The 14,376-nt window shown below is 36.2% G+C and overlaps 1 protein-coding gene across 5 annotated transcripts in view; it reads left to right on the top strand.

Moving 5' to 3' along the window:
* IPO11 (importin 11) overlaps positions 1-14,376 on the top strand; it is a 98,759-nt gene that overhangs the window by 56,498 nt on the left and 27,885 nt on the right. For all 5 annotated transcript variants that reach the window (XM_040580152.1, XM_040580150.1, XM_040580151.1 and 2 more), the window contains exons 25-30: positions 1,340-1,416; positions 4,433-4,512; positions 5,070-5,150; positions 8,511-8,606; positions 10,120-10,233; positions 11,049-11,170. In XM_040580152.1, coding sequence (XP_040436086.1) covers positions 1,340-1,416; positions 4,433-4,512; positions 5,070-5,150; positions 8,511-8,606; positions 10,120-10,233; positions 11,049-11,170 — 570 coding nt within the window. The remainder of the gene's footprint in view (positions 1-1,339; positions 1,417-4,432; positions 4,513-5,069; positions 5,151-8,510; positions 8,607-10,119; positions 10,234-11,048; positions 11,171-14,376) is intronic.

Raw genomic sequence — 14,376 nt, 5'->3', positions numbered from 1 at the left:
GGCAGTTGGTAGTGAACATACAGTTCTGTTGTGAAAATAAACAGCAAGTCAAAAAGTCTAGACTCACTATAATCTGTGTGCTAAACTAAAATTTGAATGTGTTTGACTTTGGGAGCACAATGATCCAGTGATTATCAGGGCTGGTTACTGGAAGAGATGATGAGTTTACAAGGGTAAAATGCAAAAATTATGTTCCAGATCTCAGGCTATTTGGTGACTGAACAAGAAGTGGCACTGTGATCAATTTGCCGTGAGCCCAATTTGTATGTTTCTGGTGCAGCTGACACCACTGTAGGAGGAGGAAACTGTTGCCGGACCAAGTTCAACACATCCCTTTCCTACAGAACAGGAATAGAGTTTGTCTTGAAATACTGAGCAATTTGTTTGATCTAAATTGTAGATGGGTATTTGAATTACAGATACTTAATCTACAAATGTTCTGTTTTATGTGCTGCAAAACTAAAATGTATAATGCTGTTAGTGGTGGAGCAGCAAGCCAAAGTGCAATATCTTCACAAAATTTAAGACGGGTCCTTCTAATGTATCGGTTCAGAGCCTTTATGTCTTGTTAATGATACTGGTCTTGAGGTTGTTATTCTGATGCTTATGCAGAAGAATGACATTTTAAGGTGTCCTAGAGCATCAGAGGAATCTGGATGGAGTTAGCAGACATGGTTGGGACTCTAATGGCTTCTTGAAACAAAGGCTGTTCTCCTGCTAAGATACTTTACGTAATCAGAAATATTATTTGAATATAGTAATCTCACACCTAAGATCTAGGAACAAATTGGAATGTGATACTCTGGCTTTAAGTATGAATTTGATTTGTAGCTACTGTTTTCAAACCTCAGGAGTGTTACAAACAGTGCAGAGCATATAGTTCTGTTTTTATGTATTGTAATCAATGCATCACTGTAGACCTCAAAAAAAGAAAAGAAAAAAGTGTGAGCTGGTTGCCACCACAGCTGCTCCTTTGAGGTATAAAGCACTACACACGCGGTCCTTATACCGTGAATATCCCTCTCTACCCACCTTCTTTGAGTTCCCAGGTTGGGTACTTAAACATTGTCACAGCTGCGTTTTGGAGGTTACATTGTCTTCATAAAAAGACAGTGGCACGTTTTTCTTTCTTTTCCTACCATAGCAAGACCCATGCCTATACTGATGTGTGTGTTGTGAGGGCTACTGCTGCCCTTGAAATATGCTTCAAGTAACTGTTACACATTATTTAAAGATCATATAGATGGTTACTGGAAGTTACTATGTTTTACATCTGTCAAAATGATTGCTCACTGTTATTCATAGATAATCTTAAATGTTTTGCTTAATCCATTGGTAGGTTAGTGACATTGGAGAATAGTCCATGTCTTACACCTGAGCTCCTGAGAATATTTCAGAACATGTCTGCCCTTCTTGGTAAGTCTTTTACTAATAAAATTTCTTTGTGGTTTTTGTTCTTTTTTTGCTACTCCTTGTGTTGTTCGTGCATTAATTAATGCTGCTGTGGCTAAAGAACTGAGGGGGCTTGCAAAATTGTAACTGTTAAAATATGAAGAACAGCTTTTTATTGTTTGACTTTTCCATCCTCTTGAATATTTATTATCTACTTACCCTCTTTTATTAATAAATTGAGGCTGCTTTGTACCCAGAAAATAAGACAAATTTCAGTTTATCATTTCAGAGTTTTTTTTAAAGAAGTTCCAGAAATTTATCATGAAATGTGTGGAGTTTTAGTGATACTGATTATATGGAATACTTGCCTGTTCTGCTTACAACCACAATGATGATTTCTAGTCTGGAGAATTTAAATTTCCATTATTAGCTTTTCCATTATACAGTTAATAACTACGTAAGATGTTTCCAAACTACCTAAATATGTCTGTAACCATATCAGTCAAGCGGCACTGAAAATAAAAGCAGTAGTTGTTGACAAAATATAAACATAGCAATGAGGATTTGGGGTGTTTTTTGTTTTTTTTTTACTTTTTTTAATATTAACTAGTCAGAAAGTAACATGTAGTTGTTCCTTTCCAGATATATATGCCTTTCTGAAAAGAGCTTTACATATCCATTTCAGGATACTACTGCTGTTTGAACTTCATGTCAGAGGAGTTGTACAAAATCAGTTAGATTTGCCTTTTAAAGTAATCAATGCTATCCTTAAAGATACAGGAATAGAATGTTGCATTTGATATGAAGGCTTGATTTCACTTGCATAACTGACCTTCCCTCAAAGGCTGTGGTGCTATTACTGATGTAGAATAATCATTCACAGCATAATTGTCACATTTGATTTTTGTGTCAGCGCTACTGCTAATGTTTAAATTCTGTCGAAATATAATAGCTCTATAGAGGCCTTGCAGAGGCTCCTTAATCCATCTTTCAGTGCAGCAGATTGAATAATGTGGAATGGAGGAATACATTAATTCTCTGAGGATGGATACATTTCTGCGCTGAGACCGCTTAAAATGACAGCTAAATCTTATAAAATTTCAGTTTGGGAATGTGGTCAAAGTGAGACATAACCTGTTTCAAGAAGCATCAGATTTAATGTGCCTGTGCTGTACTTTTAAAGGTGTGGCAAAAAGCAGGTTACTGGAACTGGAATAATTCCTCTGATACCCAACAAAACCCAGAGGAGCACATGAGTTAGTTCAGAAAAAGATATGTTTGATTCAGGAAAACCTGGCAAGAGAATTGATGCATAATTGGGTTTTAAATGTAATCAGTTGAAGGTGATCTCTTTCTACAAAAATGCCTTTACTAAACATTGAGCTTTATGCAAAGATGAGTAACTGAAATTCTCTCATTTCCATGACATGTATCTTACCTGTTTTTTCTTTCTGGCCTGAAATAACTAACTTCTTGAAATTTTGCTGCTCATACTTTATTATCTTTGTATCAGTTACCACAGAACGGAAAGTTTCGGAAGGCTTGGTAGCACTTCATGTTTGTATGACCATTTCTTTACAATTTGCCTACTGCATCAGTGTTTGAACCTTAAAATATGGTTGCATCCAGTAAGAAGAAAAAAACCTACAGACCTGCAAGGAGAACGCAGTTACTTCAAAGAATGTTTAACACTAGTTAACGTGCTACTGAAGCTAATTTGTAGATGTATTGGAATCTTTTGATGAAGCTATTGGATGGATAGTTGAAAAATTACCTCCTTTCAATTAAAGATACGCAAATATTCAAATCAAGTGATAACAAGACATGACCTGTCCAAGCACTGAGATATGAAATTAGTCTTGTATTCAAAGCTGTCCAATAGCCATGTCGAATAATGGGAGCAATAATGTTCTTTCTAATGGAAGGGAGAAGAGGAGAAACTGCTAAAACTCCCCAGAACTTTTCAGATGTTATAATGGAAAACCAGCCGTGCTTTCTGTCATGTGGTATTTTCTGTGGAAGTTTTGCTATGTAAGCCACACATAGGCTGCAATTATGTAAGCCATGGAAGACATACCACATCTTAGCCAGCTGCTGGTAGTTTAATCTCATAAGGAACTTTTAAATAAAGTTATGTAAAAGTATTTTCCTGTTGGCTTCCCCTGATGATTTTAATGGAATATTAATTGAAGGTAGTGATGTAGAAGTCCACTTACTTTACCAAGAACAGTCTGTCTCCCAAACTGGTTTTAAGAAAATTTAGCAAGCCCTTTGAGTTGTTTGTTTTCTGTTTTGTTTTCAGACAACGAGGGCTGTTGGCCTTCTGCACTAGTATCAGCCTCCATGTGAAACTTCGACATCTTTTGTTTTGCTATGGATTGTGTTTATAGATATTCTGGGGTGATTTTCTGTTTATTTAAATAGTTTGACAGGTATTGCCTGAGGACGTATCTGTTTTTGTCTCTTCAAACTGTTGTTGTATACCATCTTCTGTGTGTATCTGTCTGTTAAATGGATATGCTTTCCTTACTGAAAGACTCAAGGTATGGCGTAAAGCTCCGTGTGCTTCAATCCAAAAGCTGAATGCCAATTGATGTGGCACCTGGGTCAGAAGGGCAGAAATGCAATCCTGATTTCACTCTTTCTACTCAGGATTTATTGACTCAAATGTTAGAGGGATCATTTATCAGTAATTGCAGGTCCCTTATGTATCTGTTTCATTTGTTCCGTCTTTAATACCTTCTTAGCCCAGCATCACATTTAAAACTTGACTTTTTTTTTAATTAGCATTAGCTTTTGAGGTCATTGGATTTCTTGTGCTTCCATTTGAGGACATGAGAGCTCTTGTGCCTCTTGTTACTCTCTGGCAGGGAGACAGAACCAGAATGGTACTGAATAGATGATAATTTTTTTTTTTCTATTTCTAGGCATCTGGCACCTAAATGCTTTGTGAGGAAAAACAACTTTTAGAAGCAATTTTTTTTTTGGTTTTACTTCAGTTTGGTGATGAGGTTCTGAATTGTGATTTCTCTTTTTCCAGAGCTGAGTTCAGAAAATGTCAAAAATTGCTTTAAGATAATCAACGCTTATGTTTTCTTATCATCATCTGAATTTTTACAGGTATGTTACCATTATATAAAGATTCATATTAGCACCTTGGTTCCCTACTGGCAAACTATTTGCTCTCATGTCGGTTGGAAAATATTGTACATTCAAACACTTACACTTTTATTCATTTATCATTTCGTCCTGATGTTAGCTCTTTATGGCACATGGTGGATGCTTAATCGAATCAGATTTGAGAAAGATTATTATTCAAAATTAATGTTTTGTGGATTGTTTTAGTACTTTGATACCTGAAAAGGTCCTATGCAGGGTAGTAATAGTAAAATCTAATTATCCTACCAGATTAAAATTATGATCATAAATTCTAGCAAAACTAGAGATATTATGCCTTGTTCTCACATCTTCATTATAAAATTCATTGAGATAGACAGTTTAAAAAACCTGCAAAGTCACAAAAAAACAGCAAAATGCTTAGGTTAGCTTTTCACGAGTTCAGGAAAGGCAAGCATTTTTGCAAATATGATCTTTGAATAGAAGCTGGGTCTTTGGACATATGTGTGTAGATATAAAATGTGTTTGCATATAATATCTCCTTTTTCATTTAATTTCAGATGTATGCCGCTGACTTATGCCGATCATTTTGTGAACTTTTGAAGGACGTAACTACTGATGGCCAAGTTCAAGTTTTAAAGGTAGAGTGTAATAAAACTAATATCCAGAGCTACATATTTAACATGTGTGTAGAGACTGTATATATACACATATGTATGTATTAAAAATACTACTTTTCCCAAGAGATGGTCAGTATAGCCTTAAATAGAGTACCCTAAAAGATAATGACCTAGTACACTATTCCTGTACCCTCTCTCCAATGCTTTCATTACCTCATGTGATTCCAGAGTGTTGTCCTTGGGTAAATGGGTTCTAAGCTAGTTTGAGGCCTCTTTGTACAGATAGATTTAGATTAAGATTCCCTGGTAGCTTTCCCACTTGATGTTTTTCTGGATTACTAGAGAAAAGTTGTAGTTGGTGAGGGCTTGGATCTTCATGAAAATAGTTTGTTCTCAGCAAAAGCACACTTAAACAGCCAGATGACCAGTCACTGCATTGTGAAGATGTTATATATAGAAAATCTCGAGAGCATTGAGTTGAAAACAAGGATTGTATTTTGAGTCAGAGTAACATGATTTAATCTTTGGCTTATGGAAGCTAACCAAATTTGTGTATTTCTAGTTGAATTTTAGAATGGAGAAGAGTACTGCAATATAACACAAAAGATACTTACGCTTCTAATAGCAAAATAAAAGGGCAAAATCAATCTGATTAATGAGTTTGAGAGTTGTCCCAATTCAGTTTTCAGCTTGGTTCACAATTCAGAAAAAATGTCATTATTCGGACAAAAATGCAACTTCAAGAAATTATTCAACCCTGAAGTAAAAACAGTACTGGTATGTTAAAAATCTAGGTTCATTTTGAGTGTTTCTAATCAAAATGTGCAAAGGTAATAATCTAATTTCTGTATCTAGCCATCTGAATCTGAGTTTTATCTCTATCAACCAGTATTGATCCTTTTGCTAACACAAACAACAATAATATCTACTAATTTCTTCAATATTAGTTTTCCTTTTCAGTATTCAATACTACTAAGAAAAATAATCATACAGTAACCGCATATGTGAAAAACTGGCAAGATACGGGTTAAGTGAGAAGCCTGCACATATGTATTATTATAAAAACTGTTTGTGTGATTTTGTGATTAAATAAGCATCACATGATCAAGAAGCATTTTTATTTTTTTCTACATTTCTGTATGACCCTAGCACATAATAGGTCTAGAGCCAAGCTTTTCTGATCTTCACTGAATGTTGAATGTATGTACTCTCACGTTGCTTTGTGTAGCTTTTGTATTTGTACCATGACATAGGGTTCAAACGGTCTTTGCTTTTGGTATAAGTTGCTAATGTAATGGCAGCAACTGCTTAAATAGAGTTGCTAGAGATTCTTCAAAGTACTAAAACCCTAATTATTTTTGCACAAACTTTAAATAGTATTATGAAAGAGATGTTACAAAAATCATAAGCTCTTGCAATATTAAGCACAATACTTTAAATGTGCCTTTTGAAGAATTTCAGGAAGTACAGCTGGAGTTTGCAATGCAAGATAATTGAGCAGCAGTTGTAGTGTATTACTACTTAAGTTTCCAGTGGCTGCACTAACGGGGAACTCTGTTGCTTATAAAAACTTCAACTTGAATTCAGTTCATTATATATGCACTGGAGGAAAAAACCTAGATCCTACCTACCTCTTTGGTAGGTTGCACAACTGCTTGCAGAATGCAGGACAGAAGACAGGAGAAGCTGATAGTCCTCCCAACTTGTAGTTCCTTCTGTGAGGAGTTCAAGGACTCTAGTGCTGGAATTTGAAATGTCAATTCCTTTCTATCATTACTGTTATTTAGAGTTTATAGTTCAGCAAACGTTTGATGCCGCAGCTTTTAATCAGATCTCCAAAGTGGTATGCTGCTGCTAATACAGTATTGTTTATGCATTTGGCTCCCAGTGTGGCCTTGCATTAGCTACAAGGCTATTGTCCAGTATGGTACTTACACCTTCTTAACATGCCTGCTTGCTTCCAGAGGGATATCTGAGCCATGTTTTTTCACATGAAGGGAGATGTTTTGTCAGGCATCACTGTGCTGACTGGTTAAACAAAAAGCCCCTAAGATAAATACTGGGAACAGAAACATCTGGGGATGTTCTCTGAAATATTTTCCTACAAACAGCTTTGGCTGGATTGAAAATACATCAGAACAGTAAATAAATGGATAAGATTGAAAAATACTGATTTAGACTGATAAGACTGTTTATCACGAGATTGCTCAGGCTTGATGTGACTTGATTTTCTAATTGAGACAGACAATAAAAGGTTAGAAAAGGCTCTATACAAGGAACAAATGAATTAGCCAAAACTTCCACTGCCTGGAAAAGATGAATGGGGAAAAATTTATGTTCACCTCCATACAACACTATATGTCTACAAAAAATTAACGTTCATCTCCATACAACACTACAAGTCTACAAAACTGAGAGGCATTGAAGGGGGTCAACTGGTTAACATCTCTCTCAAGGCAAGAAGTGGAGGACTTTAAATGAAGCTAGCAGGAGCAAGGTTCAGAAAGAAAAAAAAGATTTGGGGGAGACTGGGCAAGAGCATGGAAGAGTAGTTCCTTGTTGAACTTGTTGAGCTGAAAGTAGGTGGTTTAAGGAGAAGAGTGTTTAAGGGAAGCGCCTTTATAGACTTTATACACATCAGTGTATAGATGCATGGTCTCTGTCTTTACATACCCATAGGAGTGAACAGGTATCAGCCCATTGTTCTCACAGCTTTTTCCCCTCTTCATCTTGGTACAAAGGGAGACCCTAAACAGCTGCGGTAAAGAAAGCCTGAAGAACAAGGGGAGGGGGGGAATTTAGTTCAGGTAACAGCTTACAGAGGGGAAAAAAAAGAACTGAGAAGCCAAGGGTAAAGAGTATTAAAACGGGGAACCAGAGCAGCATACTTAGAATTAACACATTTGAGAGCACTTGTGGTTACTTGATAGCCAGCAAAGAAATGGTAGGTCCCAATCAATGGTTCTTCAAAAAAGTGTCAGGACAAAGGAATGGAAATAAGCCTTAAACTGCTGGTACTTGCCCCTGCCTGCCAATGCACCTTATCAAACTGCTTTTCCTGGAGCCTTATCGGGGTCCTTCCTTCCAACCCACTTCATAGCTTTGCTAGTGAGAGGAGTGGGCTCTTTGAGGACATGCTTGGCTGGGTGAGTTTCACTTGGCATGTTGGTTTTCGTCAGGTCTGTTATGCAGATCAGGTTTGCAGAGTACTTCACTAGAATATAATTTCAGCAATCTGAAATAATATTAAAAAAGCAAACCTGGTATTTATTGGTAAACATCCTACCAGGGCTTTCTATATAGACCAGTATATGTAGTTTTAAAGCTTCAGTTAAGATTTTTAGAAGTACTTCAATTGCCTAATTCAATTTTGTTCTTAAGGTTGTGGAAAATGTCTTAAAAGTGAACCCTGTTTTGGGTCCTCAAGTGTTTCAACCACTTCTGCCATCAATATTCAGGGGGATTATAGACGGGGAGGTAAGAGTTACTTTTGAACTACTCTCTACTTTTCCTTTTGAGCAGAAAAGTACTTTCCATTTTCTGGCACAGCTTTTTCATATTGATGTTGCATTTTCTCTTATTTTAAAAGCATCTGATAGAGCTTTGACATCTATTTTAGAAGTCTGTAAAAGTCACATAGTAGTGCAAGATTTAAAATGACATATCATTTATTTTGTAATCTAGTATCTATTTTAATAAAATAACACATTTTATTTGCTGTCCTTTCATTATTCATGTGACTGTGTTTAATTAGATCCTTTGTAGGTGTTGGGAGGGGTTTTGTTGTAGTTTTTTAAAGACACACACACTCCTTTTTAAATGTACCTGCACTATAGAAGAACAAACTGGACAAGAAGATTGACTTGACCTTTTTCTTATTTGAATATCTAGTATGTCAGGATTCAAAGGTTGTGAGAATGCTTTGTGTGAGACAGAAGAGGCTTTAAGATTTAGCTTGCTTAAATGTCTTAAGTTCTCCCTTTCCTCTCTCTTTTCCCTTCAAAATTCCATGTTCAGTAAAAAGGAGTAAAATCCAATATGCTTTAACTGTGTTAAACCTTGCAGTGCTAGCAGGAGAAAAAAAAATCTTGAATGAGTGGGAAGAATTCTGTATGCTTTTGACTTTTTTGATCAAATTGGTTTTTTTCAGTTGAAGACTTTCAGATATCAGTATTTGGCTCCCATTGTTACTGAGTTAAGTAAGACATTTCCAAGAATAAGCCAGGTAGTATTACTTAACTATGTACTTTTTGCTGTACAGAACACAAAGCAGAGTAGTTTACAGTTTAAGAAGACCCAAAACTGGAGAGTGGATTATTGAAATGTCTTCTGATTTAAGACTAATAAATTGCTTCCTATTCAAAAAGGTATTGATCTGGGTACAGTTTTCAGGTAGATGCTGGCATTTCATTTTTCAAGGAGGCAATTCTATGAAATACTTTTATATTCTTAGATGCTGAATTTAATATGAGGAAATTTGTAGCTTCTTTGAAATTAAAAGTAATAACAACATAATAAATTTATGAGCTTATTACTGTATCCAGTTAATTTTGAGATAACAAACTGGTTACTGGCAAATGTATTACAGTTTCTGTCAGTGAAATAAGTAACAACTTAAGAAATACTAAGCACTTTTTAATGTTACTACAATTGTAAACAGTGATTTTGAACCATAATCAACTGTGAAAGTAATTTTAAAATGGTACAATATACTGTTTATTCTTTAAGATGCAGGTTTTTAAATTTAAAGCAAAATCACTAAGCAAATTATCATTGCTTTTTGGAGGAAACCGACTTTGAGATTGTTATAGTTTTCCTATTGTAAGAATCAAAAGACTGGTAATGATTGTTCAATCAGTCTTGTATTCTTAGAAGCTTTTAAATTACAATTTCTGATTTTAAATTTAATAAAATACGTAAAGGATGCATACAAAGCATTTTTCTCTTAATTAAGCTGAGCCTCCTTTGTTTTGGTTTACTTTTGTTTCAGAGATACCCAGTGGTGATGTCTACTTATTTGGGGATCATGGGCAGAGTTCTACTACAAAATGCAAGGGTTTTTTCATTACTTCTGAGCCAAATGGCATGTGAATTGGGTCAGGAGGTAAGGATTTTTGTCTTATTTTAGCTGGATTGCATGTGAAAGTCTTGTGTTTCTTTGACCTGAAAGAACTTTTCCCTCTGTTTTCCATGCTTGTTCCTGCCCAGTCTGCCTTGGAAATCGGTCTTTTGCCCTCCTTTGGTCCTTCCTCTGAACATCGTGTAACAAGTTGTACATGTTCTCATGATTACCTTAAAACATCTCCTTAGAAGTTCTATACAATCTCTAAATTCTCTTCCCGGTGCATCCAACAATAAGCCGTGTAAACCCCTTTAGTTTGCATGGTATTGCAGGGTGAGAGTTACTTTCCTTGTGCCACCTTGAGGGGCCTTGCACCCTCGTTAATGGTCTAATCATTCTCCAGTGAGTTTCTAGGAGTATGGGGTTCAGCATGCTCTGGTTCTACTGATGACATTATTGAGGTTCTTTTGCTCCAAGTGTTCTTTCTACTATGTCTTTTAAGTGAAATATTAGTAGTTTCCTTATCCTTAGGTATAATACATTTCTCAAACAGGTAAAGACAAGCCTCTCTATGTGTTACCAGTGAAGGTGAAACGAAGTTCACATGCTTTGTATGTATTAGACTGTTATAGGAAAACTGAGTAATACACTACTCTGAATTCTCTGTCCATGAATTAAATGCACTTCTAACTTCTAGGTTACAATTATTGGTGAGATGGGGTTCAGGGCCTAGAAGCACTGTCGCAGAAAATTTGAAGAACAGCTGTTGTTCGCAGCTTTGGTCAGGTGTATGTAACTGTATGGTGTCTTTCTGAAGTACTTATAAATGAAAAGGAATGTTCTGTTTCCCATTGCAGTTGGACCAAATTCTTGGGAGCGTGATTGAAATGTGGGTTGATCGGATGGATAACATCAGTCAACCAGAAAGAAGAAAACTTTCCGCTTTGGCATTGCTTTCACTTCTGCCATCATTGAATAGGTAAGTAAATGTACAATGCCTTAAGAATGTTTCAAAGGCCCTTAAGATGGTTTTTGAGGTATTTCACAATTCCACAGGTAAATATTGCAATACAAGTAGTTCTATTGGCTTTTTTCTTTTTTTTTTTTCCCCAAGAGAAAATGTAGAATTTTCATGCTACATTATGTTAACTTTTTATTTGGATTCATAGCAATATAGTAACCTTTCTTCTATTTCATGGAAAATGTCAAAGTGAAGAAACAGCACTGCAGATTTTATTTTCCAGTCTCATACTAATATTGAACAAGCTGCTTCTCTCATCTGTGATAAAGTAGTTGATTAGTTGACTTGTTAGCGTTTTGGTGTCCCTTACAGGGACAGTGTTTGTTAGTTTTGTTTCCTGTTGTGGGTATATCTGAACTTTAATAATGGTTTTCCCGTTTATGACATTAAATGGAGGAGTTTCTCTGAAAGACTGTGAAATAGTTTTTGCATTGTAGGTTTCTATAGCAATCAGCTTTTACTGTTGTCCTTTCTGTAGCCATCACCATTGCTGAATATACATACAAAAGAAAAGTGTTTAACAAAAATGCTGGATAGTGTTAGACTGACTTCTAAATTGTCACTACTAGAATTCATGTATAACACATGTTCAGTCCATACTTCAGATTATTCCTGTTTGTTTGAAAGGCAGGAAGACAGGACTGCATGAGGTTACATTTTAGTCTGCTGGATTTCCTGAAAAGTTTTAAGTATTGTCTAACAGGAATTTACATGTCGCTCACAAATCCTAAAGCTATGGTTATCCATAAAGCTATAGAATATGTAGTCACTACCTAAAAATAAGGGAACTCCTACATGTAAAACTCAAGAGGCTTCATTCCTTTTTATTGTGCCCAGAAGCTTTCTTTTTTTGTCCCAGATCATCAGGACAAACATCCAGCCAAGGGTGAACCAAGCAGCTGCTTTACAAGAAAGCTTCTGTTTCTTTCAGAAGATGTAGCAATGTTATGTTACTTATGAGTGTATTTAAAGTGTTCTTGAAGAGGTGTTATCTAAAATTTCAGGTGCAGAACTACAGGTCTGTCTTCCTGTGAAGTTTCTTTTAAAGAGAGGAAGGAAAAAAGAAATTGCTTTATCAAACTGTGTTGCTTTGAACTACATTCAGCTGCTCCAAGCTTCCTTCTGGAAAGTCCTTCCTAGCAGTCCTTAAGATAATAAAACCTTCAGCAAATGACAGCTTTATTTTTCAGATACTCAAATCATTTAAACAAGCCACTTCTTAAATAAATTAAGTCTCTCTCCAGTGGACATATTTATGCCAAAGCTATGAAAATTTTACTATACAACTGGTAGACTGCCAGAGCCAAACATACTTTCAGATAAATAGATTGTCAAGTGATTGTTCCTTCTGCTTTTGAACAATGTGAGTCACTCTGGTTTTGCCATTTTGTAGGGAGTACATATGTTTTAAATATAATACAGTATTTAAACAAAATATTTTAATTCATACAAACGTTTTCAAGAAAAGCTTCAGTAATTTTTCCTTTTGGAGTACCTCACTAACCAAGATTACTTTGGACATCCAAAGCCAGTTCAAGATTTCTCAGCTGCAGAGACAACAGAACTTTGTCTCCTGACAATGGCTGTGAGACAAGCTTACTTGGGAATGCAAAGCTGAGGGTGAGGTTCTACCCTCAGTTTGCTCCTGTGCGATCATCAGGTGTGGTACCAGTAGCAAGCTCAGATTTTCAAGACTGCTGTAGGGGAGTACAGGTAATCTGTGCTGTGTCTAGCACTTCCTGAGGATTGTGCTCTTTTTGCCAGTTGCTACCTCTAGCCTATGATAGGAACTGTCACAAGAGGATCAGGTTATTTTAAGGGGAAAGGGAGGGAATAGACAAAAGAACTGGGGAAAAATTAAGATAATGTGTATTTGCATTCTTCCCTCAGAGTTGCTTTATGGATAAAACGTTGGGGAAAACATTAGGGAGTGACATTTTTTATTCTCCCTCTTACTACTTCATTGCTTTTAGGTACTCTTGTAGTTAGTAGTCCTGTTTATGACTATACGTATGTGTACTTGGGACTTTCTGCTTTTTAGGGGAAGCTAAAGTTTCCATCATTATGCATTTCAAACCAGTATGGCAAAAGTAATTTCCTATTTCAAATATAGCACCTTTGACAGCTTAGAGCGAAGGATTTTGGAGCAGTTAAGATGGGAATCCCTGCAGAGCAGTCGTAGTTCACAGTGATTCTTCAGCCAATTAGTTGGACTATGCAGGTTATGAAGTGACAGTTTATTAGCCAAACGATAGCTTTCTTGTCTAGTAATATCTTTGAGAGATACATGCAATGAAGTGTCTTTAGTATAAACAGTACCGTTGCATTTTTATCATGTATGCATATAAGTCCTTCAATCCAGCATCCTGTTTATCTTCCTACACACAGCTGCACATTGTGTTAGTATTTAGAAGTTTGTATTTTAAAAAAAGAACAATAACTGCTTCTTTCCTGATTAGTGTTGTGACACCTTTTCACTTAGCAGTAATTTCCTGGTATTACTTGGGGGTTTCGCATAAACTAAGTACTACCTAATCTGCACTTGCTATCTGAGTCTGGTCATTCAATGTTAGCATTTTTTGTGTCTGATACATGCATCTGTATTATTTTAGACATTTTGTACTCTTACTGCCTGTTTGCCACTCATACCTACCCACGTGCATTTTCATTCATTTATTAGAAGCTCTTCATACTTCATAAAATAAAGACCTTTGTCTTCAAACTGGTGTATGTACCATAGGGTCCAGTAAGAAGATATGGGCAGTAATTCTGTATTTACAGAGTACTGTTGTCTCCGTGTTCAGCATGAGGGAAGTATGCATAGACATATAGTAGTTAGAACAGCGAGGGTCTTTTAGAAAAAACCAAACCATACAAAATAACAAGAAAACCCCAAAACCAAAAGAACTTGAAGTTTGGTGGAGGAGAATAATCTGAGCTACTGTGAGATGTGAGAGGTGACAGACAGCAACCTGGATGAGTACATTCACAAATGTCATGATTCCTGGTCTAGTTCAGTTATATTCCAGTTTACCTACAATCTTAGCGGCTTGGTTTTGAACCTACAGCTTCAAGTGTACTCCTCTAGTACAGTACAGCAGATGTAGTTGGGGTTTACTAGATGTGCCCTTGGTCCCCAAAATCGTGCCTAGTGACCCCAGTCA

Source organism: Falco naumanni, chromosome Z, assembly GCF_017639655.2.
Source record: "Falco naumanni isolate bFalNau1 chromosome Z, bFalNau1.pat, whole genome shotgun sequence".
Classification (NCBI taxonomy): domain Eukaryota; kingdom Metazoa; phylum Chordata; class Aves; order Falconiformes; family Falconidae; genus Falco; species Falco naumanni.
This window is presented reverse-complemented; position numbering and strand designations above follow the sequence as displayed.